The sequence below is a fragment of the Denticeps clupeoides genome, chromosome 14, assembly GCF_900700375.1.
Source record: "Denticeps clupeoides chromosome 14, fDenClu1.1, whole genome shotgun sequence".
Classification (NCBI taxonomy): Eukaryota; Metazoa; Chordata; class Actinopteri; order Clupeiformes; family Denticipitidae; genus Denticeps; species Denticeps clupeoides.
The window spans coordinates 7,439,434-7,467,057 of NC_041720.1; the positions used below are offsets into that span (position 1 = coordinate 7,439,434).

The following is a 27,624-nucleotide window of genomic DNA, read 5'->3' on the forward strand; positions in this document are numbered from 1 at the left end:
AGGTGCCACCGAGCAAGGCACCTTCCCCACACACTGCTCCTCGGGCGTCTGTCATGGGCCACTGCTCACCAAAGGTGATGGTTAAAAGCAGAGGATTTTGTGTGCTGTGTATCACAATGACAATCACTTCACTTTCTCATGCAGCAGTGGTGTGACAAAAGACAATAAACATTTATGTGAATAATGCATATTAGAAACAACCAACAATACATCTATAAACATATATATACATACACTGTTCAGTTCAAACGTCTGACGGTCTGATGGAAGAAACTGAAGCTCTACCGTCCGCCTGATGGCAGCAGTTTGAAGAGTTCGTGACTGTCCCCAAATATATAAAATGTATTCATTATCGCATTGCAGTCAGCGGCAAATGAATCGATGGCGAAAATTAATTGATTCGAGGTCGTTTAATAAAACGAGGCTTCGTGCGTGTTCGGGCGTCTCCTCGCCGGTCGCAGGAACCAACGTAAACGGCAGCGTTTCCGCTACGGAGCGCTTTCACACGCGGACCCGGAAGTGGGATTCGAAGCGTAGCGGTTTTTGTTGTCATGTGCCGCGTTTCTGTGTAAAGATCGCCGACCAAAATACGATCAAATGGCGGCGAAACGTAAAGCCGACGCGCCGGTGCCCGCGGAAGAGAGCGACCAGCTGCTTATACGGCCCCTGTGAGTTGAACGTTTCATTTGTCTCGCTCGCTGTGGAAGTTCATGTGTTATAACCCGAATCGTGCTGCTCGCCGACAGCGGAGCCGGACAGGAGGTCGGACGCTCCTGCATCATCCTGGAGTTCAAGGGCCGGAAGATCATGGTAAGGTCGCGCCGCGCCGCCGCGCTCCGGGCGAAACGACCGGCTTCGTGACCAACTCCGCTGGCTTTTGCAGCTGGACTGCGGCATCCACCCCGGGCTGGAGGGAATGGACGCGCTGCCGTACATCGACCTGATCGACCCGGCCGAGATCGACCTGCTCCTCATCAGCCAGTGAGTCGCGGCTCCCGTCGGTCGCGTTCGGTTCCGGGTAGAGGGTGTTGTGTCTCACGGCCGTCTGCCCGCTCCGCAGCTTCCACCTGGACCACTGCGGCGCGCTGCCGTGGTTCCTGCAGAAGACGAGCTTTAAGGGGAGAACGTTCATGACCCACGCGACCAAGGCCATTTACCGATGGCTGCTGTCCGATTACGTCAAAGTCAGGTCGGTTCCTGCACGTCCCTGCTGTGCCATTTTTTGCCGCCTCGCCAGAATTCTCTACCGTAGCAGAAATTTTCAGTCACGTCTGTCGGTTTTTGCTAAAAAAGGTTCCAAAAGTTCCTACCAACACCCCTGAATGGACATCTGTATAAGGATTTATGCTATAACAATAACTTTCCTGTACTTTAGACGGGGTAGCAGTTTTTTCACGTACGTTTTGATGATGTTTTGACTGAATTATTAATGTAATGCGATCCACCCAGATCGTACACAGCATCTTCAGTGAACTGTAGAATATGTACAATATCACAATATCGTATCGTTACCCACGTATCATGATGCATATCATATTGTGAGATCCTTTAAATACAAAGCCCTACACTCGCCTATGAACCAGAAGACCCAGGCTCAAACCCCACATTTTACTATTGTGTCCCTGAGCAAGACACTTAACCCTGAGTGTCTCCAGGGGGGGACTGTCCCCTGTAACTGCTGATTGTAAGTCGCTCTAGATAAGGACGTCTGATAAATGCTGTAAGCACAAAATCTTTGACTGTTAGTGTAGCTTCAAATTCTGTAACATCTCGCCTCTCCTGTCTGTCTGAAGCAACATCTCCGCAGATGACATGCTGTACACAGAAACTGACCTGGAGGAGAGCATGGACAAGATCGAGACCATCAACTTTCACGAGGTGAAAGAGGTGGCCGGCATTAAGTTCTGGTGCTATCATGCTGGACACGTTCTGGGAGCAGCGATGTTCATGATCGAGATTGCTGGGGTTAAGGTGTGTGTTTTTAGCCCGTTTCTCAGCACTGCCTTTAAAAAAACCAACTCAGTCATGCTTTTTATGAAACATGTGAACAGAAAATATTTTTATTGGAAAAGCAAAATGTGCTTCTGATCCACTTCACCATACTGGTGTAATATGCCAATATCCTTAACTGCTACCTTTGCACAGCTTTTATACACAGGAGACTTCTCTCGTCAGGAAGATCGGCATTTGATGGCGGCAGAGATTCCCAGCGTCAAACCTGACATCCTCATTACAGTGAGTAACGAGACACCAGACCTCGGCGCGGTCACACCGCCGGCCGTGCTTAACACTCACCGGCTTCCGTAGGAGTCCACCTATGGGACACACATTCACGAAAAGCGGGAGGAGAGGGAGGCGCGGTTCTGCAACACGGTCCACGACATAGTCAACCGCGAGGGCCGCTGCCTCATCCCCGTCTTCGCCTTGGGCCGAGCCCAGGAGCTGCTTCTAATCCTGGGTGAGAGTTTTTTTTTTTTTAATATATATATATATATTATTAGCGTGGGCGTTTAGGTGAAAATAAATAGAAGAAGATTAAGAAAGAGTCACAAAGTTGACTGTTTTCTCGTGTTGGCTGTTATAGATGAGTACTGGCAGAACCACCCAGAGCTTCATGACATTCCAATTTACTACGCCTCCTCGCTGGCCAAGAAGTGCATGGCCGTGTACCAGACGTACGTCAACGCCATGAATGACAAGATTCGGAAAGCCATCAACATCAACAACCCTTTTGTGTTCAAACACATCAGCAACCTGAAGGTGCGTAGGGCCGCAAATCCGATTTCATTAAAATCACTCTCAACTCTGAGCCACTTCACCCAAACTTTTCTTTTTCGTGTCTCAGAGCATGGACCACTTTGATGACATCGGTCCCAGCGTGGTGATGGCCTCGCCAGGTATGATGCAGAGCGGCCTGTCTAGAGAGCTGTTTGAGAGCTGGTGCACTGACAAGAGGAACGGTGTCATCATAGCCGGTTACTGTGTTGAAGGAACTCTGGCCAAGGTGTGTTTGCTCAGTTTTATACCAGCTGATGGTGATGATGATGATGATGATGATGCTGCTGGACTGTTGTAGTATCAGGTTTGGTGAAGCTGGTGTTTAGCTGGACTTCATGGGAGTGTAGGGCTGTTACCAGTTATATAATTCCCGCAAACAGCCCTGATGACGCCATTTTGCCGTGACCCCTGACCCCTTGCAGCACATCATGTCGGAGCCCGAGGAGATCACCACCATGTCGGGGCAGAAGCTCCAGCTGAAGATGTCTGTGGACTACATCTCCTTCTCCGCCCACACTGACTACCAGCAGACCAGCGAGTTCATCCGCGCCCTCAAACCTCCACACGTGGTACGGTATCAGCTCGTCACTTATTTCAGAATTCCTGTTTATTAGCATGTTACAAATATGCCTCTTTTTGTTTTCCCATTTTTCTCTGATTTGAGCTTTTCAGGTGATTGCAGTAAGAATGTAACGTGTTATTACTGTGCGACTGAAAAAATGTCGCCAGTCAATTTAAAGTATTACATGGGCTCATAAATAATATTTATGATTCTATGTTAATTAAATTGTGAACCTTTTTGTCACGTCCTCGTCTAGGGGTGGAGAGGAACGTGACCAGGATGGGTTTGGGAAAGGGGTACAAAACTGTACAAAAGTGCGTTTATTTACAGTGAAACTATGTACAAGTATACAAAGAGACATTGATCGGAAATAAACACACACAGTACGGACACCCAACGAAGGGAGGGAGGTGTTAGGGGACAACTAACATCAAACTAACAGAGCAACCTAAGCAGCCTCTGCAACCAAAACCACAGGACGAGATCTCTAGCAGATCTCCTTTTTACGTGTTGTGGCCGCCAATCAGTGAGTAGTGGGCGGAGCCAGTAGGCATGGATCTACTCCAACCACGGCAGCCTTAAAGAGACAGACACGTCTAATGTCCCAACCACACTGGGACGTAACATTTTTTTGTAGTGCGGCTTGTCTGCATTCTACACTATAGGCATGGGTGACCAATGAGAGAAGTTTTATACGTTTTGAAACCGCTGCCGACTGTGTGTAGATCCTGGTGCACGGGGAGCAGAATGAAATGGCCCGCCTGAAAGCGGCTCTGATCAGGGAGTACGAGGACAACGACGAGGTTCACATCGAGGTCCACAACCCTCGCAACACGGAGGCGGTGACGCTCAACTTCAGAGGAGAGAAACTCGCCAAGGTGAGAAGCAGCCTGACCAGGCACACAGGCCACAGGCTTCCGAGGTAAGGAGTCAGGCACATGCACGGCTCCCTAGACATTATGTGGGGTCTGTCAAAAAAAAAAGTGTAGTTTGTTTCTTTAATAGGGGATTGAGCTGTCAGGCTCCTGTGAGTGCACCACATCCCACTTGACCCAACCTTAAATACCATTTTAATTAGCACAGGTACATCCTTCAAGGTGTGACCAAAGACCAAACACAGACCTTATTACTCGTGCGTACAAATCAGAAATCTGACGCAAAATAAGATGTTTGCCAAAACTTTTTTTCCACATTATCATTATGGGGTGTTGTGTGTAGAATTCTGGGGGAAAATACTTTTTGCACTGTACATGTGTGTCAAATCACCAGGTTGTTGTCATAAAATATTCTCTAGTTACAAATACCCATAAATAATCTCAAGGTACCAAACCTTTATTTATTTATTTTATTAGAAATGGTCATAAGCTACCTCGAGATGTCCAACAATTGTGCATTATCTACCAAGCTATGGTTTTGACAAGGCTGTCAACAGCACCCTACACCTTCCCCATTATCTTATCTTAGGTGCTGGACTTTTGAGGTCACTGTGCACCTGTCTTGTAACTAGTGGTGTGTCATAGTAGCTTAGTGGGTAACACACTCGCCTATGAACCAGAAGACCCAGGTTCAAACCCCACTTACTACCATTGTGTCCCTGAGCAAGACACTTAACCCAGAGTGTCTCCAGTGGGGGGGACTGTCCCTGTAAGTACTGATTGTAAGTCGCTCTGGATAAGGGCGTCTGGTAAATGCTTTAAATATATAAATGTCTGGAACTCCCTGTTTAACTTTTAATATATAACTATTTAAAAGGTCACAATATAGGAAGGCTTCCCAATATATACATTAGCATCTGTTCCTCTTTTAAAGCATTTGTTTTATTTTGTATTTTTTTTATTCTGTCCCTGCTCTTCCTTCAATAATACTGTACGTGTGGCAGAATCTAAGCACCTGCCCTGTTGGGGTAACATGTTCACTGCATTGCAAACTGTTAACTCTTGTCCATAGGCATTTTCAATCGTTTGTTGCTCCGCACAGTTATATACATTTACATTTACAGCATTTACCAGACGCCCTTATCCAGAGCGACTTACAACCAGTAGTTACAGGGACAGTCCCCCTGGAGCAACTTAGGGTTAAGTGTCTTGCTCAGGGACACAATGGTAGGAAGTGGGGTTTGAACCCGAGTCTTCTGGTTCATAGGCGAGTATGTTACCCACTAGGCTACTACCATGCTATATAAATAGTAACTGGTGACCCCTCCCTGCAGGTGATGGGCTGTCTGGCTGATAAGAAGTGTGCTCAGGGCCAGAGGGTTTCAGGCATTCTGGTGAAACGCAACTTCAGCTACCACATCCTGTCTCCGCTGGACCTGTCCAGTGAGTTTAAATTCAGTCTTGTTCAGTCTCATCCTGTGCCGTTCTGTCTGCAATGAGTGTGTGTATGTGTGTGTGAGTTGTGTGAATCCTTCGCTTTCTCTTGTGCCACCCAGATTACACAGATTTGGCGATGAGCACAGTGAAGCAGACCCAGGCCATACCCTTCACCGGCCCTTTCACCCTCCTGGTCAACCAGCTGCGCCACCTGGCAGGTGGGTTCCACTGCAACACTGGTTGTCACCTTGTGACCTTGTGATGTGCAGATATTGAAATGCACCCAGAAATCCCTTCCGTGCCATGTGCTCTGGAGTCATGTTAAGCCGCGTGCTGGTGCCTTTCGTGTTAGGTGATGTCGAGGAGATCGATGGCGCTGAGAAGACTTCGCTGAGAATCTTCAAGAACATCACACTGGTGCACGAAGTTGGCATGGTTATGCTGGAGGTGAGTGAGTTTCAGAGCCGCAAAGAGCCACATACACAGTGTCCGAGGGCTTGAGACACAAACACCTTTTTTTGGTGTGTGTGTGTGTGTGTGTGTGTGTGTGTGTGTGTGTGTGTGTGTGTGTGTGTGTGTGTGTGTGTGTGTGTGTTTTCCCTGCAGTGGATTGCCAACCCTCTGAACGACATGTATGCAGATGCAGTCACGACTGTAATCCTGGAGGTTCAGTCCAACCCCAAAGCACAGAAAGGTCTTTTTTAATTTAATGAATGCTTTAAATAACATTTGCACGAGCAGCACGTGTCCCTTCGGTAGCGTGTTACTGAGCTGCATGTATTTTTGTCCTCAATATGACGGAACCATCTGCAGTCATGGCGATCAAAGAGGAGAGTGAGGACCTGGAGACCTTCCCTAAGAGAGTAGAGATCATGTTCCAGTAAGTGGGTTTGGACTGGAAATAGAGGACTGGATCGTTTGCATTCTCCAGGGATGCACTTCATCTCAGTTATCAGATTTTTCAGATGTGTTAAACCATAAATGAACGTTCCAGTAGACACATTTGCAGATGAAAATTTTAAACACAGATCATATATGCCTGATATTAGCCCGATGTTGTGCACGCTGGGGTAAACTCTGGCATTAACACTGGTGTGACGTTGTTTCCTCACAGAGACATGTTTGGGGAGGAGTGCGTCGAGCTTAAAGATTCAAATCGTTTGTCGGTGACTGTGGACGGCAAGACGGCCTCCATCAACCTGAAGACGCGGGTGAGCTAATGTTGCTGGATAACGTCACTCAGAAGTCGACTGACCGATAGGCCAGGAGGTAAAGAATCTTGTGACACACAGGTGGTGGACTACGAGGAGGGCAACACGGAAGACGAGTCCATTAAGGAGATGGTGGAGCTGGCGGTGCAGAGGCTGTACGACGCCATGAACCCCGTGATGTGACCCACGCGGAACCCCCCCCACCAAGATCAGTCGGACTGCAGCTTCACAATGTTCTGTTGGCTGATTTCATCTTTACTTATCAAAACAGCATATGACCCATCCAGACACGGGATGTCCTGCTTATGAGTTGAGTTTTACACACCAAAATGTCTGTATGAAAGTGTATTTTGGATGTTTACTAAAATAAACAAAACATTTTGTTTTACTATGACTGGATGTAATGGTGACCTTGTGTCGCCTTTATTACAAACATGACTTATTATTTGAAGGTTCTGTGCATTGACTATTGATGAAATTAAAAAAAAATACTAATAAGGATGTTATATTATTAATAATCCAACACATCCTAAGACATTAACTATTTTTAATTCATCTATTACATGAACACTGATTGGGAGACATAAGGGCACAGTTTCCTACACCGTGGTCCAACGCTGAGATGATTCTTGCCTAACAGTTATTTTTGTAAACTATAAATATGTAATGCATACTGAAGTGTGCGCACTTAGACTTTGTGAAAAAATCCAATACAACATTTGTACTCACACTGTTACCTACAGGGGGGAACAATAACCGGTGTCCCATGTGCATGTCTTCAAGAAAAATGCATTAAGAACCCTAAATCGCGTCCGTAAACGCACAGATTCTCAAACATATAATACCTGTAAAGCAGCAGGGTGACGATGAACAATGAGTGTGTACATGCGCGCACACACACACACAGAGAGGAATGTCATAACTAAACTTTGTTCTACCGAAAAGCCTTCAGAATAATGGCAAATCTTGTAAAGCAGAGGAATCATTACATACAAAACATCCTCTATGACACTGTTGAAAATAAAAAAAAAGGCACTTAGGTCTCGATGTCAGCACGGTAAATCTTAGATGATAGTTTACATACCAGAGACTCAAGGCATCAGAGGCACAATAAGGTCACTTTCTCAGTAGTTCATAGCAAATCTGATGTCCTGTACAGAAATGTGCTCATCAGGGAGGTACAGAGTGAGCAACCCAGCTTGCCTATTTGCTGCAGAAATCTTGTTCCAGAATACCATATTTACTTGTGAGGTGAAACTATCACAAAAATCTGTATTTCATGCTGTTTTTTTTTTACTGGCATGAATAAGCCTCGGCGCATGGGACACATTCGCAAAAGGTCACGTGACCTCAGTACATTCACATGATAAGAAACTAAAAACATGAGCTGCAGGACAAGCACTGCGCCACTGCCCCTGCGCTTGGTTGTATTTATGCCAGCAATCTAAAGTAAGAACCTGTAAAACAGCAGGAAATACAAAGGTAAACGTGGGTCTACAGAGGTAGAACTTTTCTCATTTTCGTTGTCCGATGTGACATCGGAAGGCGTGATACTGGGTTTGGAAGTAAAGTGCTGTGGCTCTTTTGTTTGACCCAAATAACCCTCTCCCTCCTCGTGTTCCAATCTGAAATGTTCAGAGGCTTTGGTTCCTATTAAAGCCATGAGTACTGTGGTGCAGTAAAATATTCCATACCTTTGATAACATACCGTACCGTACTGCAGAGTAAAAAAAAAAAGGCACTAGTGTGTCACCAATACCCCAATTTTGGAAGATCAGCCTTTAAAAGTCTATGAACCAATGGCGAGGGCCAGGTACTGATGAGTTACATCCTGAACAAGTCCTGCTTGTTACTCTGTACCTAAATGCTCACTGCTCAGCGCCCAGACGTCCCGGTCAGCACTGCGTCTCTTTGCTGTTAATTTGCCTCTGCAGCCTGAAGCTCTGGGCCTCGTCACCGCGAGACATTCTGGCATGACGACCGTCCGTCAGGTCCTCAAATGAACGCGCCGCAGACCCTGACGGGGAGAAGTCCTCCTCCAGAATCTGTTCATCCACCGGGGAGTCACAGCTGGTGTCCTCCTGTATGGTGGCCATCCTTGAAGGCTCCATGGTGGGGATGGGAGGGCCCGGGAAGGTGGCCAGGATCGGTGGACTGCTGGCCTGAAGGGGTACCGATGCTGGGAAGCGTGGAGTGTTGGAGTTGGAGGAGGACGGCGGCTTGAAGATTCGCACAGATGCTGAATCCAGACTGCTGAAGAGCTCATTCTGCCCAGGGAAAGAAATGTGTGACACACACAGACTTCCACCAAAGTTAAAACACAGAAATCCCTCACTGTGGGCATGAGCCTTCTGTTTTACATCTACAGATGATCCAGAATGCTGCAACACACATCCCCTTTACTGGCTCCTTACCACAAAATACGTTTCTAAATTGTTCATTTTTATTCTTCTAATCCTACAAAACACCAAATTCTATTTGCAATAAAAATCAAGAGTGGAAAAAGTAAGGTAACGAACTAGACTGTGGGAAATACTTACACTATGATAAAAGAGAGATTTGGTTTTCATCTCATACTGCTGATCAAGTTTCCGATCCTAAAAAAAAAAATAAAAAATTGTAATCAGGCATCTGAAAAGCAGATTTCAGTCGAATAGATCTGAATATGTAAACCTACCACACAGTGCACCAGAATGCTGAGAGGAATCCAGAAGAGAAGGGAGAAGACCAGCACAGAGCCCACAATGTTGTCCGCCAGGAACTTCTCTAAAGACCATAAGACAAAAAGAGCTGCTTCTCCAAATACCAAAATCAAGAAATAGAAACACATTTGTGATATTTTAGAACATGAAAACTCACTGAAAGTGCTGCTGTCGAGCTTATCAATGAAATCCCAAAGTCTCTCAATCACGTCCTGCACCTGCTTCATGCATTTACCCTGAAAGGTGTGATTAGGAATATTAAATGTCCCTTGAAATCTTGTTCTTAACTAGCAGATTTTCCCAAAAATATTCAATTCAAAACTACCAATCGGTCAACAATGAGACAAATGCTCAGCCTAGATGCCACATTCATGTCAGTGATGTTTCTTGCTGGGTATAGTGCCTTTACATAGCTATTATGACTATTATAACTTAATTATTATAATATGTATGTACAGATAATAAAATAGTCTATATATATATATGCAGTATATTTGCATAGTATGCCAAAATATGCCTCAGCAACAGATACAATATGAAGTGTAGCATGTCTGCAAACATGTACTCACACTTCCATCACAATAGCCTACAAAGCAGGGCTTGCCCTTCCTCAGAAACAACGGGGAGTCTGTTTCATTCTTGTAAGGCCTGCAGGCGCCTTTCTTATTTCGGCAGCACACCTTACAGGAGTTGTTTGGTTCTGCAGAAGAGAGAGAAAATTAGGCTACGGAGTAACTGCTGTAAATCTATACAATTTTACAATGTATACTATAAAATTAACAGAAATCTTATTTTTACTCTAAGGAATTTATGTTTGCACTTTGTACAGTGCTCTAACACAAGTAAATTATTGCTCAACTCAAACCATTACCCATACCGCTGCCCACACCTGTAGTAAATGTCAAGGAAAGAGAGTAGAACACTTTTAATGTCAGACTGTGAGTGGTTTTTATGCCTGTTGACATGCATCTCATACTGATGGGCTGTAGAGGGCGGTTTAGTAATCCTATCCAGAGGTCCCAGATTTGCTGAAACACTAGCTGCTTACCCCCGACTGTATACATAATCTTTTTAAGAGTTGCAGATAGTTCGGAAATCCATTCACACGTCCTTGGTCTACTTACATCTTTCCGCAAAAAAAAACAACTTTTTTGCCAACAGTAGGTAAAATCCTTATGTTAATACCATTGCATGTGTATTATCTTCACTGTCTCACCTCTACCCACTGTCAAGCCAGGCAATAACATCTAATAAAATTGATTCTGATAATTTCATGTAAATTAAAAAGGTAGCAAATCAGGATGGATGGGTGGGTAGATGTGACACTAGCAACCTGTTCGCCCTTCTGGATACTCACCGCTGCAGGCGCACGATATGAGGTTTCTGACAGCCTCGCAGAATGGGACACACTCTCCATTCTTGCATTTGCCATTGTCCACGCATGTGTCATTGTCTGGTGCATTTTGGGGAGGCGGACACTCGCTGCTCATACCTTTAAGGGTAAAATGGGAAGAATCATATAAAATTCAGTCTTCACACTGGAACCTCACTGTGAGGAACACAAAGCCGGTTAATGAGAAAGATGCTTATTCAGCGTACCAGTGCAGTATGACTTCCCTTTGCAGGTAGCACTGATTGGCTCCTGACACACCTTCCCCTCCTTTTCAAACATGCAGCCTTTACAGCAGGCGCTGTTCCTGTCACTGAGGGCCGAGGACACCAGACAACACTGAACATTAATCACACATCGCCTTCCTGGTGTTGTGCTGCCATCTTGTGCCACACGGCGGCGCTGTACCTGCACTGTTTGTTGAGACGGAGCTTGCACTCCGCAGTGCAGCAGGGGTCATCGTTGAGGTGAAGCAGCCCCGGGTCGCACTCCTCGCCCTTCTCCACGCGAGAGTTCCCGCAAACGTTGCTGTTCCGCACGCGGAAGCAGGACGGCGCCTTGGACTTCAGGCGCCTGGCGATCGCAGTCTTGCTGCAGTTGGAGAAGAACTGTGGAGAGCGGGACACGGAGCAGGAACACGGAGCAGGATGAACAGGAACCAACTGGGGAAGCACATTTGAACTAACTGTGTTTCCTAGTGTTGCGGTTTAGACACTGAAATCTCTCCCAATTCCAGCAGTGCAAATGCGCCAAAAAGTTCATTCTTTTGCCAATAGTTATAAGAACTGTGCAAAAGCTTCAAAAAAATTGGGACTAGTGGGACCTTTGTTGCTCAACAACAACAGGCACAATGGCAATAAATTCTGTAGTACCAAGTCCAGTCGAGATTAGATGAGATACAGACCTTGTTGTTGGTTGTGGTCTCCGCTAACAGCGATTGGATACATGACGTATTTCACTCCCTGTCGTCACTCGGGGCGCAGCCGGGGACGTCGTCGGGTCGTGCACGGCCGCCGAAGTTGTGACCCAGCTCATGGGTGGTCACCAGGTCAGCTTCCTGCGGGCAGCGCACATGCAGAAGTGAGGCCTTGGATGAAGCGGATCTGAATTGGACTCATTACAGAGAACGTGCCCCTCAAACTCGCCTTAGTCAGGATAGTTTCCCATAATTCTTGGTGCTGGTCAGCCCTGTATTTAGGTACACCACTTTGCCATCATTTGCTGGACTGACTCCTAACATATGCAACAGAAAAATTGCAGCATTTTAAATTCTCACTAGAACTAAACAAAAATAAGTAAAGTAACTATATTGCTTCCGCTGGTAGGTTGCCTAGGCAACTGTTGCCTATGAATGAACATTACTCGCTGGATGAATTGATTGTATTATTAGTATCAAGAATATATTTTTATGTCAGCGGATTCAGCTATGCTGCCTGCGGCCATTGGCAGCAATAAGTGTTATATTTAATTAATGGCATTTATCAGGCGCCCATTATCCAGCGTAACTTACTATCAGTAATTACAGGTACTTGCTAGCGGTACTTCCGACTAGTGCAAGTGGTCAGGGAAACTAATCCACTAGCGAGGAGTGGACGCAATTTCAAGGTCTCCAAAAGAGACCCTAAATCCATACAATTAGACAGTCAACTCTGTGTCAAGTCGGTGATATATGACGATACGATGCTTTAATTACAATACACTAATATGCTACAGATGGGTTTTAGGCGGACAAATCCTTTGAGATTCCCTCCTCTATGATGTCGTTCTCAGCAGGAGGCGGATTGAGTGTGTAGGAAACGGCAGGATGCTCACCCTCGGAACACAAGCCGCCGGGGAAGCCTGGACGAGAGGGGGCCACGAAGGCCAGCCCCAGGGTTCCCTCATCAAAGTCCTGGTAGGTGAAAAGGTGGGCCAGACACACCCGGGACGCGTTGTCTGCAACGTCTATGCTGAATTGCTGTGGTCAGAGTGAGAGGGGCGTGGCAAACTCTTAACTGTACGATGTTAATGGCACAATCTGCCCATAAAAAAGCAAGGTTTCTCACAATATTGTTTTTGTGCCAAGGACAATACTGGTCAGTAAACACCTTATCCTTCACTATGGTGACCATTACGCCCTGTGGTCGAAGGAGGGTCCCAGCCTTTCTCCCCCCACTCACCTCCAGCAGCCTTTTCACGTCCCACACATCTTTGCTCTTGTCAGGGCTCCCGAGCATATTGTAGTGAGCCTTCCCTGCCGGCACCAGAGTCGGCTCTTTGTTGATGATGATCTGAGGGAGACGGGTGAGATAAGGAAAGCTGGGTTTTAGCTGCCAGCAACATGGACAGACGCTGTCGCTTCAGGTACGCTCACCTGCTGAATCTGCACCCCGTAGCCTTTAAACTCGTTGTCCCAAGACGTGTTTCTGTAGATGTCGTCCACGCGATCGATCAGCTCGATCTGGGGTGAACAACACCATTTCATGAGACAGGAACTAAAGCCTTCAACAGAGAAAGTAGCCTAGTGGGTAAAACACACTCGCTCACAAACCAGAAGACCCAGGTTCAAATCCCACTTACTACCATTGTGTCCCTGAGCAAGACACTAACCTAAGTTGCTTCCAGGGGTCACTGTCCCTGTAACTACTGATTGTAAGTCGCTCTGGATAAGGGCGTCTGATAATGCCGTAAATGTAAGAAAAGAACCGTCCTCACCAGTGTAGTTGAGAGTGATGCTCTCCTCCTGTCGGCCCATATTCCCTGAAGAAAGCGATAATCTGCCACCAGCAGCAGAGGACAGGTGTTGACCACTGTGGTCGTGGACCTGCCGCGTCTCCCTCAGGCTGACCTGCTGCATGTCACATTCGAGCTGCACCGTTATCCGGTCAACGAGCAAAGCCGCGTTACGCTCAGCAGACGCTTGTTTGTCACCTTCCTGCATCTATGACGTGGCTTTTGGTGATCGCGCCATCATCTTTACCGCCGATCTCATCAATTACCACTCACACACACACACACACACTTTAGCTTACACAACTCACACAATGTATTACACACGTACAAGCAGACGCCTCATTAACTGGGTCTGAATAATAGATAACGGTGATGAGGAGGAGATGATTAATTTAACAGACACATCGTGCCCAGTGAGCTAAATGCAGATGCCAAAAAAGAAAGTCCTCCAGCTGCAATTCTCTACCAACACTGGACGGTACAACCCAACCTAGCAACAGTAAAACAGCTTAACCTTTAACCCTTCTGGTCCATCTGACAGTATGGAACGCAGGTTTTTTTTTAAAAGAGGAACTAAGGAAATTCACCAGAGGGACAAAAGTAGAACACGGGCTTTTGCAAAGAGGAAGGTTACAACATCTCTGTTTCCTACATGGGTGTGTCGGGAATAATTTGTCCCTGAATGCTGTACAATGTAAATGCACAAAACAGTTCATCTGCATAATTGTAAGCGTAACTGCTTGCCGTGGTAAGCGGCAAAAAGGACAGGACTTCTGATTCTGCCTCACCTTCCTCCATTCCCTGGTCCTCGGTGTGGGAGGTTCGTATTGCCTCGGGCAGGAGGCTGACAGAGCTGGCGCTGATGTAGCCGCACACTTTGGGCGAGGCCAGCCGACTGGCGTTGCGGATGTCGGTGGAGCGGTAGATCAGGAGTCGGCCGTCGGGGTCCCCTTCGGTGAACCGCCACAGGGGCTGGACAGGGAGATGGCAGAAAAGCTTAATGAAAAACATAAAAAAGATGTGTGTGTGTGTGTGTGTGTGTGTGTTTGAATTAAAGGGAGTGGCGCCAGTGGTCGGTGCTAATCGGCCTAAAAGCCCCCTGACATTCATTAATAATGCAGCGTGACACATATGTCAGTGTGCGTCAGCTCATCAGCTTATTAACAATATAAGCCTAATGAATTCACTCACCACACAAGCACGCATACCGTTTTGCTGCACTAATATTAATGACAGCAAAGTGATGTTCATCACAATTTATAATTGACACGGCTGTTCAAAAACAATGGCCATAAAACCATATATTAGCAATATTACAGGACTTCTTTCAAATGATGATTGCAGCACAACAAAACTTCCTAACTCTTTTGGTGGAAAGTCCAGCCATGTCATGGGTAGGCAGCACGTGTGCCTCATCCATACCTCTATATTGTACTCAGCTTCATGGGTGAGAATGTGGGCGGAGAAGTCGTCGTCATTGATGTGAGCCTGCACCCGAGAATGCTCCTCCCCTGAGAATGACAGGCATTCTGATTAGGGTGTGAGAATGAAACCAGATTCATGACTGCGTCAACACGTCAGTTACATATTTATATCACTGTAACTAAGGATGACGTGCGGTGGAGTGACATGGAAATCGCAAACTCATGATCTTAGGGTGCTTATTGCTCACACAGACGTGGTTCTGATAGCAGTGCAACTGATTTCATTAACGTCCATAAAATAAATATAAACCATTACATGGAGTTACTGTACTAATCTATTATGGCTGCCTTAACAGGTCATTAACAGGGCTCAACCAATCACATTTTAAGGTTTTTCATCTTCCCACTATTAACTCTCAATAGCCCCTTCCTGAACAATCTATAGGCATAAAACAGACTAATAATTCTTATTAAACAGTGAACGTGGCAATAATCTCATTTGAATTGAGAAAAAAATTTATGATTGCATCATCTGTCATGTGTGACCACTGTGAAATATGAAAACGTTGAGTTCAATAATTACTCGCCTTCCAAAATATTTGAAGCTATGATTCACCTGTTGCTAAGCAACATCATGGCATCATAGGTCACAAAGCAACAGATCTGATAAATTCATGATGAGACTGGTTAATGCAATGTAATTAGACAAGGTGATAGTTAAAGATGGCCTATGGTGGTTTGGAGCCCCGCCCCTGCACATCCAGGACCCTCAACTGCAGTGTGGATTAAGCAGAGATTGAATGTCAGTGAGATTTAAATGCAGTTTAACGCTGATATCAGGCGTCCAATGTTTCGGCCAATCACAATGCAAATCTGTAACTAGCTCTATAATTTAGTTCAGATATAAAAAAAAAATTAAAAAGTCCTCACTAGTGCAAAACAAGCCTTGTGGGATTTCAAGGTGAAATTACCAATAACATGCCCAACAAAGAAGTTCTGTCTCTGCACGTTGAACGTCTCCTCCCTTCCATTTGCACCCACGACCACAGCCCTGAAATCCTCGGTGAACAGCTCGGTGTTGGTGGTCAGGTAGAGCCTGAAGTGCCTGAAAATGTCAAACGTGCAATAATGACAGGAAACAGATAACAGGAGGGGGGCCTAAGTGAACTGAAAGTGAAGTGATTGTCATTGTGATACTCAGCACAGCACACTGCTGACACAACGAAACGTGTCCTCTGTATTTATCCATCACCCTGGGTGAGCAGTGGGCAGCCATGACAGGCGTGTGGGGACGGTGGCACCTTGGCAGGTCGGGATTCGAACCGGCAACCTTCTGATTACGGGGCCGCTTCCTTGGGGCCAGGCTCCACCACTGCCCCCAAAGTGGACTTGAAGTGGATTTCTGGGGTCTCCCCCGACAGCTGGGGGTCCTGTTCGTTGTCTCGGCCCAGAATGCAGTGCGCGTCGTGCCACGCGTGTGAGGGCCCACCTGCGCAGGGCGCTGAAGGTCAGCAGCCGCTCCGTGTGGCTGCGCGTCCGGACGTCCGCTTCCTCGCCGAGTGCTGCTGGAGGCCGGACACGGACAGCACCTCGAAGTCGGACAGCACGGAGCGCAGAGAGCCTGGGGGGCACAGACGGTCCAAACGAAGAAGACGAGTTTTTTTTTTTTTTTACCCGCATTCGCGCGTCGTTTCCCCGTTCAGTAAAAAAAAAAAAAAAACTCACCAAGTTCGGGGTCCTCGCCATCAGCCCGCGCCGCCTCGAAACCCCCCGTCCAAAGTATAAAAAGCAGCGGCAGCAGCAGCAGCTCAAGCAGGACGCGTTTCATGGCGGCCGAGGCGCAGAGCTCCCGTCCCCGACCAGACATTACAGCGCGATGTCGGCCGGATTAATTCTTCGGATGGAAACGACATCTGGGCATAACGATGCGCCGCTCAAAAAACAAAAAAAAAAAAAAAAACTTCCCCTTATCGCCGCAAAGCGCCCAGCGTAATCTGGCCGGAAACGAGAAAAAAGAAAAAGACGAGGCCCGGAAAGCGAAATATTTCCGTCTTAAAAAGCAGCGGAAAAGTGAAAAGCACCAGCCCGTCCACCCGGAAGTAGAGTTCGGGGTGGGAGGGCGGCCTGGTCACGTTGCGCGGGTTCTGGACGGCGTGACGATGCTCGTTCCTGGGGCGGCGCAGGACGTGGTTCTGCGGGAACTTCGTGTTGTAAACCGGCCGGGGTGGGTGGATGGAGGGCGGGACGTGGCCCCGACTCTCGCGACTACTGTGCGGCGTCCGCTCGGTCTATTTATGACGATCACACTATTCGTCCCGATTAAGAAGCGGAGCTGGTGGGTGCGTTTTTAATTTTTATTTTTTTATCCCGCCGTTGTAGATGGCGCCGTAAATGCAGACATACGATCTACATTCTAATGCGGGGAAGGAATGCGTGGTTCACGTGTTTAAAATGCCTATTTATAGGAGGAACTGACCATGTGGTCCCAATCACCAAAAAAAAATAAAAACTTAAGACTGGCCGATTTTCATACACCATTTCATGTGTTTACGAAATCAGGCCAAAAGTTTGGATGTGTTCAATGTGTTTTATTTCCATGACCATTTACGTTGGTAGATTCTCACTGAAGGCATCAAAACTATGAATGAACACATGTGGAGTTATGTACTTAACAAAAAAAAAGGTGAAATAACTGAAAAACATGTTTTATATTCTAGTTTCTTTGCTCTGATTGCTGCTTTGCACACTCTTGGCATTCTCTCGATGAGCTTCAAGAGGTCGTCACCTGAAATTCAAATCGTGTCACATACACGTGTCACAGAAAACACATTAAATGAGAAGGTGTGTCCAATCTTTTGGCATGTACTGTATATTATCCTTGTAATAATAAAAAGTCTTCCAAACGTTAAAAGTAACAAATGACAAGTAACTCAAATAATGGTTTATAAAATGTCATTTTATTCATGTTACATTGCTATTACGAAGGGCATTAACATTTTCACAAGGCTCTTGGGGACTACAATCAATGATTAGCAAAACACAAGTGGTCCGAATCTCTAGTGACAAGCACTGGACAAACTGTACACCCTCAACACATGTGCACAAACCCGCAAAACAAAAAGTACTAGATCCAAAGTGAAACTCTGTGTATGCAGTATTGGCTCCCATTCCAGTGTACACTGAAAAAAAAAAAAAAAAAAAAAAAAAAAAAAGGCATGCAGTCATGTGATTTTTCATAATTTCACCATCCCACGCCCCCCCAACATCACTTGGTCTTGCACAAACCACGACCGTTTCAAATTTCAAGTCAACCTGACATGCTACAAAGTAACACACTGAAGTGAACATCACAAGAGGGAGGGTTTTATGGCCTTCACCGAGAACAGACCTGCTCATAATAACCAATGAAAAGCGCTCGCTTGGCAGAGAAAGGCTTGCTGGCTGGCTATTTGTAGTTCGACTATGGCCCAAGCAGCTCAGAAAGACAGATACCGCACAAGTTCTCAAGCAAACACAGGAATGGTCAAAAATTCTCACGATCCTGGGAAGTTTTTTTTTTTTTTTTTTTGCTTAAATCTACGGTTAGAACAGTGGTAAAAGGAGATCAAGGAGGACCGTATTGGCCAAACATTTTTAAGCTAGCAGGCGCAACCCCACCCTTACATTGCCACAGTGCCACCCTGGGCGCCCTCGCCGTTTGCAGTTGGCATTTGAAAGTCACCATACAGTCTAGTCCATCAAAGTCAAAAACTGTGTTACTGATGTTACATAAAGATAGTAATACTTTTCTCCAGCAGACACTGCACTTACGGAAGGCCAGGACAAACACAAACCAAGGAATGGAGATGTTTTTTTTGTTTTTTTTTTCTTAACTTAATATTTTCCATTATACCAAAATCCAAGTGCCCCAAAACAAAAAATAAACATAATTTCCACACACAGCTCCTTGGTAATGATGGTTTACATGGCTAGAATGCATTGAATGAAGGAAGGAATGAATGTGTAAAAAGGTTTTTTTTTTTTTTTTTTCTCCTTTGTTTTCTTTTTTCCGTATCGAAGGCTTTCCTCGTCTTAGTTTTCTCCATCTCCTCCTTCGCCTTCGTCAGCAGCACTGTCAGAGGTCCATAACTGCGGAGAGGTATTAACAATTAGGCTGTGCTCCATTACACACGACAAGCCACCCCTCGCTACGCACGGTACACCGCGGTTACTTACTGTGAGGTTGTCTCTCAGCAGCTGCATGATGAGCGTGCTGTCTTTGTACGAGTCTTCGTTCAGTGTATCGAGCTCAGCGATGGCTTCATCGAAAGCCTGCAAGGAGAATGTCACCATGTGAGATGGCATACGAGTGCGAAAGGGTCGCAGCGTTGCAAAGCCCATCTCCACAGGCTACTGGTTCTCCAAGCAAAATTCACTTGCCGCGTTTTTTTTTTTTTTCCCTTCACAATTACCCAACAACACGCCGAACCGCACCTGTTTAGCCAGAGCGCAGGCCTGCTCCGGGGAGTTGAGGATCTCGTAGTAGAAGACTGAGAAGTTGAGGGCCAGGCCTAGGCGGATGGGGTGTGTAGGCTGCATCTCACGTTTGCTGATATCGAAGGCGTCCTGGTAGGCGGTCTGAGAGTTGGTTATCGTGTCTGTAGCCAAAAAAAAAAGGAGACTTTGGGGAAAAAACAAGCAGACACCAAAGATTGAATCCACAAGAGCAATTTCCAAAAAAAAAAACAGAAGGAAAGACCTACCCCTGAAAGACCTAGCGAGTAGGCCTGACTCGCTGACTGACTGAGGTGTTTTTTAGGGCTTAAAATACCACTCGCCATATTTAGAGTCCAACCTCACTAAGCATGAATTTAAGTCCTCTAGTCTGCATCCTGCCCCAAGCAAAGATGTACCAGACAGGCTGGCAGACTTAGACGCACACTGGGACTTAAATAGTCTAGAGGTATTATGTGCAAGGTTAAAATCCAGACATGGGGGAAGGGGAAGAGAAGATTTACCCCCAGTAGAGTTATTACACACATTTTTGGTTTGTAGATTCATCTACTATCAATCCAATGAATTCAGCTGGCACATGAAGCTGCATGCGCCTCTTATTGCTGAATAAAAGAAATGAGCTATATATTTATATCAGGACATGATTCAGCAGACGGTCTGGGCCTATTTATGCAGTGAGCAGCACCGTACGCCCGGTCAGCCAAGTGGGTTTGGTGTTTGTTAGGACAGTGAACAGTGGCAGTCAGTTGTTCAACATTTATATACATCAATGCTGGCAGTGACAGTGGAAAAAACAGAAAGACAGATTCAGACCGATATATGCTTACTGACGCACCCTTCTTGTCGTCTCCTGAGGCAACTTCGGCAAGATATCTGTAGTAATCTCCCTTCATCTTTAAATAGAAGACTTTGCTCTCGGGGTTCGTGGAGTTCTCAATCAAATATTTGCTCAAAAGTTCCTGCAGAAAACAAGGGGGAAATTAAAGCAATTTCACTCAAATTGTGCTAAAAGTTGGACCTTGAACAGAAACATTGTCCAGTATGAATATATGCTGCATATTAAAACAAAACCGTGGGCACTCTGCCAAGTGGCGGGATAGGCGCAGTCATGTTAGGGCAGAATAATGAGGGCGAAAGCTGAATGGGAAGGAAGGATTGTGTGGAATCAATCCTGAACACGCAGAGCACACGTCTACGTTCACGACGGTAAAGGTTCCGTAGTCAAGCAATTTACCCCCTCAAAACTCTCAATACTACAAAGTACACACATGAAACGTAGAATGTGCATTCATGCTTTTTTTATAAATCAGAACACATAGATAACAACGAAGACCATGTAGAGAACATGCTAGCTTGAACGCATTTTCAGATGATCAAAGAAAACGCTACATGAAAACAGTGGTAATAAATGTTAACCAGGTACATGAATTACTGCATGTTACTGCAAAAAAAAAAAAAAAAAATGATAATAAAACCACCATTTGAGAGTTGCTACATATGAATGAAACTGTATGTGAGAATACAGTAGATTCATCATGAGGGGGCGTGTGCAGGAAGGAAAGAAGCAGGCTGGTCGGGCGGGATGATCAAGCAGTGGAGAAAGTGTAGGATGAAATCACCAGTTTAATCTGAGCCGCCCGTCGCAACGAGCTGAACTGAGATGACCCGAGTGTGTAGGGAGAGTGAGTGGCAGTGAGATCACATATGGTCAGGCCTTAATACCAGATTAGCAGCTTCTGCAGGGAGGTGGAGGACCAGCACAGCCTGCAGGGCGTGGGCAGACCAAAAGAAATCTGAGGTCTTATACAGCAGGATTTATTTTGTATAGAAAAAACATTTTATATTTGTATAAAAAAAAAAAAAAAAAACAATATTACACAATTTCAAAAACTTACAAATGTGCAAAACCATGGCACACAATGTACATTTAAAAGGATTTAACCTCTTATCTTTTTGTCACAATTCATTTTCCATATCCCAATTTTTCAATTCCTGCAATATAATGCAGCCCTAGTTGCAATCACCACTTCTACTGACCCAGATACTTTACAACAAGGAGGCCACGGAACTGAAATTCCCAATTAGAGAAGTAGTGGCATTTGATAAAAGGGGATTAACCGCAGAGGCTAAAGATGACAAAGATTACAGAATATTTCATCCAATGTATCATCAGAAGAACATAAAATAAAATGTACCTTTTCATACAGTGACATTAATGCAGGTTATTCTCCTGCAAATCATCCACGGCAAACCCCTGGAGATGGAATCTGAGATGGGTTTGTACTATGAGGGAGAGGGACTATGAGTCAGCAGACTCAAGTGAACTCTCAGTAAACAACAGAACATACTGTCTTTACCCACAGCAACTGTCATAGGTCGGGAGAAAGAAGTCTGTACACAGAAAAAGGGCTGGGCATCTTTCTGGTAAAAGTTAAAATCAAGATGGTTGTGTGGAGTTCCCGTGTTAAATTTCAAGGACAGTACATCTCCAGTCCATTCGCATCTTTAATCAGGCCACCAGCAGTCACGGGCAAGGATTCAATCCACTTCTCTCCGACAACGTACATCTAACCACCAATCAGAATAACCGAGCCAAAAGGTGCTACACTGAGGTTCACACTGGACGGTCAATAATACAGCGTCAGGGCTCTAGATGAGCTTTTTGCATTGGTGCACCTAATAGCAAAGTTTAAGGGCACCAAATTATTAAATAACAATCTGGTTTAAGTTCTTTATTCGAAACACAATTCTACAAAGAAGGTAATTTACTGAAAATGCGTTGGTGCTTAAAGTGCTTCACTGAGCTGAAATTAAATTAAAAGAAAATCTAAACTAAAAGTGAAAGTTTTAAGGGCTTGAACTTGACCATCTCGGCCTGGTGAGCCGTTTGCTGCTGCCTGTTGCTGATAGGCCGCGGGGAGAGGGGACACTTGGCCAGTACATTTATCGTTGCATGTAATGTGTTTTATAGGTGCATTATACTTTTTCAGCATTTCATTTCTAGCATTTTGCATGGGCGCGGTAAATGAGCGGTTAGGCAATGTATCTTGATTAGCGTGAAAATGGATGCTGAGGTGGTGAAATGGAGGCCACTTCGAACTTTTTAGTTGCACTGAAAGAAACTGACCATGAAAAAAATCATAACCCACACGAAGCAGGTTGTCAATGTTGAACTTCAAAAAAACTGTACTTCTCGGCCTCGAGTCTAAATTTCCTGGCGACATACACTCCACCTTAGTTGGTTCAGGCTACTCACCTCTCTGTCTGACTGCAGCATGCATACAGGAATATCTAGACCAAGGTCAATCAGAGGCAGGCCCCGCCCTTCATGATGTCCGATTGGTGTAGAATACGATATGGGCTTTTAGAGTTACAGACCAAATTGGTCGGACTCTAGAGCCCAGAGTATGACATCGATCTATTCTATGTTAGCTTTAATTAAATATATAGATATATTACAGAGCCAGTTAAGTACATATTACATGGTTATGAATTGGAAAAACTTCACACAGCTCAGCTAAACTCGATATGATTGAAAAACATGGACTGTCTGCTATACACGTACTCTGTCTGGTTACCAGTGTAAATGCAGCTAGTTATCAGGGTAGCTGCCGGTTTGAACTTTAGTTTATAAACCATTTTCACTGAAATCAAATATACGGAGTAGAGAAGTATAACAAAAATCTGAAGGCATTGCATTTTAAATGGCCTTGACTGCCTGACTACATTAAAGCAGCGCCATCTAGTGGAGCTTCCTTATAGAAAACTTAATATTGAAAACTTCACAACATTGAGATCAAGATACTTCACTTACATTTCATAAATAAACATACCAGAAAAAAATGAATGATCCATTATGATTTTTTCTAAAAAAAAAAAAAAAAACTTTATAGAATATAGGAAAAGTGTTAAATGCTGTATGTGTGTTCGAAACATCAATTAGTCGCCTCCATTACTCAGCAGGATGTTTTACTTTGGGTCATTTCCTCGGCACAGCGCAGAGCTGGCCAACCCCCCCCCAAACTTGTTAATTATGTAGTTAATTTCCCTGCAGGGTATGGGCCTGCCTCAGCAGACATGAGAAAGGAACTACTGCTCATAAGATAAGAGCACATGACTGCTGAGGGAGCCAATCAAACACACCATAAACATTGGCATAAATTCTGCAGTGAAAGATGAGTGCAGCCAGGACGCACTTCCTCACCTAAGGATCTGAGCAACGGCCAGAGCTACTATCTTGGAAAGCTGAATTATTTACAATCGCCTCCTCATAAAGCAGCACTTAAAGAAAGGATCCCATATACAATGTCGCAGTTCTTTTACATTATTTTGCTAGTAACAACGTAGAAGGAGAAAGTAACTGCATTCAGGAGGGCATCAGGCTACTCTACCAGCGCATGCACACCAACACCGAACCACACCTACACAGCATCCTGCAACAACATCCTTTTCATCAAACCACAGAAGTCTAAAGCCACTCGCTCATACGGGTGACCCTGCAGAAGCCACCCGGGCCTGTGGACGTAGCCGGTCGTCTGAATAGAGAGAAATGGAGGGCCTAAATTACCATCCCATCACCTCTCAGCACTACGCAGCGGTAAGTAGGGCTTACGTGATGAGTCGGTGCGTCTCTAGCTGTCTTCCTGCCTACACGAGGCCGTGTGTTAGAGCAGAGGCTGAATTACGCCCCCTCCTCACACACCACACACATAGTAAGGATGCCTGAGAGTTCAGGGCAGATTAGCTGCAGAACAATGCAGCTGAGCTTCACATGAACGTGTCCTTCAGCCCCTCAGACAAGCGGCACTGGCGTCCTATTTAAAGCTCACAATTCACGCGTGTCCCCAACAACGTGGTCCATTACAATGGAACATAGCACACGTTACCCGAGTAACCTCTCCAAAAACCCGCTGCATCAGGCGGCCACAGGCTGTCACGGAAACAACCAAGAGGTTAACCTGCCCCCAACACACACACACACACACACCTTTCATCAGTATTACAGGCCACAAATCTAGAGCGTATGAAGATGGAACCTGTAAATCAGGCATACATGTCCATATGCGCCCCCTGAACTGACAGAATTAGGGGCACGTGTTCCGTAACGGTCTCATAATGAATATGGCAAATTGACGGCTGTGACATTCGGAATAAAAACTTCCAACAAGGTTCCAAAAAAATTAAATAAATAAAAGATTGAATATCAGGCATGGTGGTTTTTAACGTTTCACTACAGCTGTGCCAAATCGTTAAAAAAAAGAAGACAAAAAAAAAAAAAAGAAGCAAATAGCCGTGGCTGGCGTTCATCAGCGCGCTGTCAGGAGCTGAGAAATCCCTCCCTAAGGAACAATTAGCAACTTCAGAATGAGTATTAACTGAATCAGAGCGGAGAAGAAGTGTTTTTGCTGCAGGGCACACAGCTCAGTTTGTTCAGCCTCATTTGGCGTGGAATTTAAGCAGACAATGCAACATTTGGGGCATAAATATTGGTTTCTTCCCGGCATCGTCCGCACTGTTCCGTAAAAATGGGAATTACCAGCATGCTGATTACGGGCTGTGTGGTTTGCGCTTGTAGGACTGCACACTGGTCATCAGATTAATATCAAAAGGAGCACCCCTGCATGTCCTATAAACGAAGTGCTGACACGGGACACATCCCCACCTCTGGGAAATGAGGGAGGGAGGGAGGGAGGGGTAAATGCAGTTTTCCAGGCTACGCATATTGATCGAGCAGTTCGGGTGGCAGACCGTGCCTCTGCACTGCTGCCCCAGGAAATCAATTCCTGCAGCTCTCCTGCACACTTTCCGATAAGCATCAAGCCATTAACGCTGAAGTGTCAAAGTCCACAAATGGCGCGCCCTCGCCCTCTTCCAATTCCGCCCCTCCCACAAGCACCTACACGCCATTAAAAGGTAGACCTGCGCTCAACATTCAGGATTCGGAGTGGCATTATATGCATTCTCTCGTGATTTACGTATAATACGCAGTGCCAATGCAATACTAACACATAAAATGTAAAACATAACCATGACCTAGCTGCCTAAGCCACAAATTGAAATTAAAACGCCAGTTATGAGTATGCATAACAGAGCGCGGTGTTAAGGACCACTAATAGTTTTACGCAAGTAAGATTTTACGTTTGGTCGAGAGAATTGCATAAGAACGCCAGGACTCGTTCTCCTTACTATTAATACTTGGACCTGACCCCGTTCGCAGCATGCATGAAGCCTGGAGCATTAGATATTTTTACTCGTCGCACAATCGGCCTCTGATTCCAAGCACGCACGGTTCGGTGGATCGCGCACAGCAGATATCAAGATACCAGATATTTTCGGGTTAAAGGTGAAACGGAGGAAGGGGAAAATAAAAAAAATAAAAAAAAAAAACGCCACCACCTCACCAGCACATCGTTGCAGATCTCTCTCAGCTCGGCCTCCACCTTCTCCCGGTACTCCTTCACCATCTGGAGCTTCTTGTCGCTGCCCTCGGTCTTCTGCTCGATGCTGGAGATGACCCTCCAGGCGGACCGCCGCGCGCCCACCACGTTCTTGTAGGCGACCGACAGCAGGTTCCGCTCCTCGTTGGACAGCTCGGCGCCGCGCTCCGTCACCTCCTTCATGGACGCGGCCATGTCGTCGTAGCGCTCGGCCTGCTCGGCCAGCTTGGCTTTCTGAATGAGCTCCGTCCGATCCATCTTCGCCTCGTACCTCGGATCGTAAATCCCGAAATGAGGGGGGGGTTTCCGGTCAGTCCGAGAGGAGGGGGCGAGGGGAAAACGTGGGAAAAGGTGTGCAGAGCGAGGGGGGCGTAGAAGGCGTACTGACGGGGAGGGTGAAGAGCGAGATCCCCGGAGCACCTGGTAAAAAAAGATGAACTCGATAAGATCGCGGAATCCAATTAAACCAGTCGGACGGGCCAGTTCGCCCAGTTAGCGGGACATGGCAATTTAAATCATTTTAAGTATCGACAATCAATTAATTGTCGATACGAATATATAAAATGCACAGGTGCGTCCACAAATCTATCTACCAATTTTCTACCGCTTCATTTTAAACAATACAAAGGTCGCGGACACGAACAGGTATATTTTGCAATTCCACTCTACGTAAATACCTTGGTGATCGGGTAAAATTGTTAAAATTAACCTGTCGCGATTTGTACATTATCCACGGCGCTTGATATAGCGGTCTATTGCAAAATAAAATTGTTAAAAACGCCTCGCCCACGTCGTTTTAACATGTTACTCCCATGTTTCCCGAGGACTGACAAATTGCGATACGTTCGAAATAAGAACTTGATGAAATAAGAAAGGAGGAGAGTGCAGCGCATCCTCCGGCGAAGTAACGTTAACGCTTTAATGCAAATGTCTTGCTAGTTAGCCGGTTAGCAAGCGATTAAAACACTTTCTGGTGAAAATTGAATTATATTCAGACACCTCTGTTTTCCTATTTGCCGGACTACCCTTGAATGTATAACAAACGGTATCGTGGACAGATTAAAATTACAATAAAAAAAAAGGAAATATTTTGCCAACCTTACAGCGGCTTCGTCCTGCGACTCCAAGTAGGCTAGATCCGCTTGAGGTGGGAGAGAAAAGGTTCTCGTCACCCTCAACCGAACATGGCGAAAAAGGGCGTGTCGGCGAGCGCCGACGGGCCAATGACGTGGAGGTTATGCTCCCGTTGGGCGGTCGCGTCTCCTCACGTCGACCAATAGAAGTCTAGCTTGGGGAACGAGGGCGGGGTTAATGTGGATTTGTTCAATAGGCCAAGAGGCTGGGGCTGAGGCCACGGGGTTTCCTCCAATTAGAGCAAGGGAGTAGACGTCACCATTGCCATGGATATCCTCATCATCCTGCACTCGTGCTGGCCAGGGCGGCGGTCGCGAGTGAGAAGATATGTTTCTGGGCTACACAGCACGTTTAGAGGATAAATCATTATGCCGCTTTCATAGCACATTTTGATGAACGTTTGATGGACGTTTAATTGCACATGCGCGTACGGCCCTATGTGGAGTCTCCCTAGTGTGGCACGTTTGT

At 45.7% G+C, this 27,624-nt stretch overlaps 2 protein-coding genes and 1 pseudogene across 2 annotated transcripts; 1 reads left to right on the forward strand and 2 right to left on the reverse strand.

Moving 5' to 3' along the window:
* The first annotated feature begins 513 nt into the window (after window positions 1–513).
* Window positions 514–7,257, forward strand: LOC114803070 (cleavage and polyadenylation specificity factor subunit 3). Its single transcript, XM_029002361.1, has 18 exons — window positions 514–668; window positions 747–810; window positions 884–981; window positions 1,061–1,189; window positions 1,794–1,971; window positions 2,146–2,235; window positions 2,308–2,458; window positions 2,585–2,760; window positions 2,846–3,004; window positions 3,201–3,347; window positions 4,066–4,218; window positions 5,550–5,658; window positions 5,772–5,870; window positions 6,005–6,099; window positions 6,259–6,346; window positions 6,466–6,532; window positions 6,767–6,863; window positions 6,945–7,257. Exons 1-18 carry the CDS (start codon window positions 598–600, stop codon window positions 7,044–7,046), a joined length of 2,073 nt encoding a protein of 690 aa, XP_028858194.1. The 5' UTR covers window positions 514–597; the 3' UTR covers window positions 7,047–7,257.
* Window position 7,258: 1 nt separating this feature from the next.
* On the reverse strand, window positions 7,259–17,317 carry LOC114803071 (disintegrin and metalloproteinase domain-containing protein 17-like; annotated as a pseudogene).
* Window positions 17,318–19,080: 1,763 nt separating this feature from the next.
* On the reverse strand, window positions 19,081–27,200 carry LOC114803104 (14-3-3 protein beta/alpha-A-like). Its single transcript, XM_029002413.1, has 6 exons — window positions 27,121–27,200; window positions 25,987–26,442; window positions 20,421–20,544; window positions 19,565–19,728; window positions 19,307–19,402; window positions 19,081–19,219 (listed from the first exon to the last, which is right to left on the reverse strand). The coding sequence occupies exons 2-6, from the start codon at window positions 26,278–26,280 to the stop codon at window positions 19,163–19,165; spliced, it is 735 nt and encodes a 244-aa protein (XP_028858246.1). The 5' UTR covers window positions 26,281–26,442; window positions 27,121–27,200; the 3' UTR covers window positions 19,081–19,162.
* Between the last annotated feature and the right edge of the window lie 424 nt (window positions 27,201–27,624).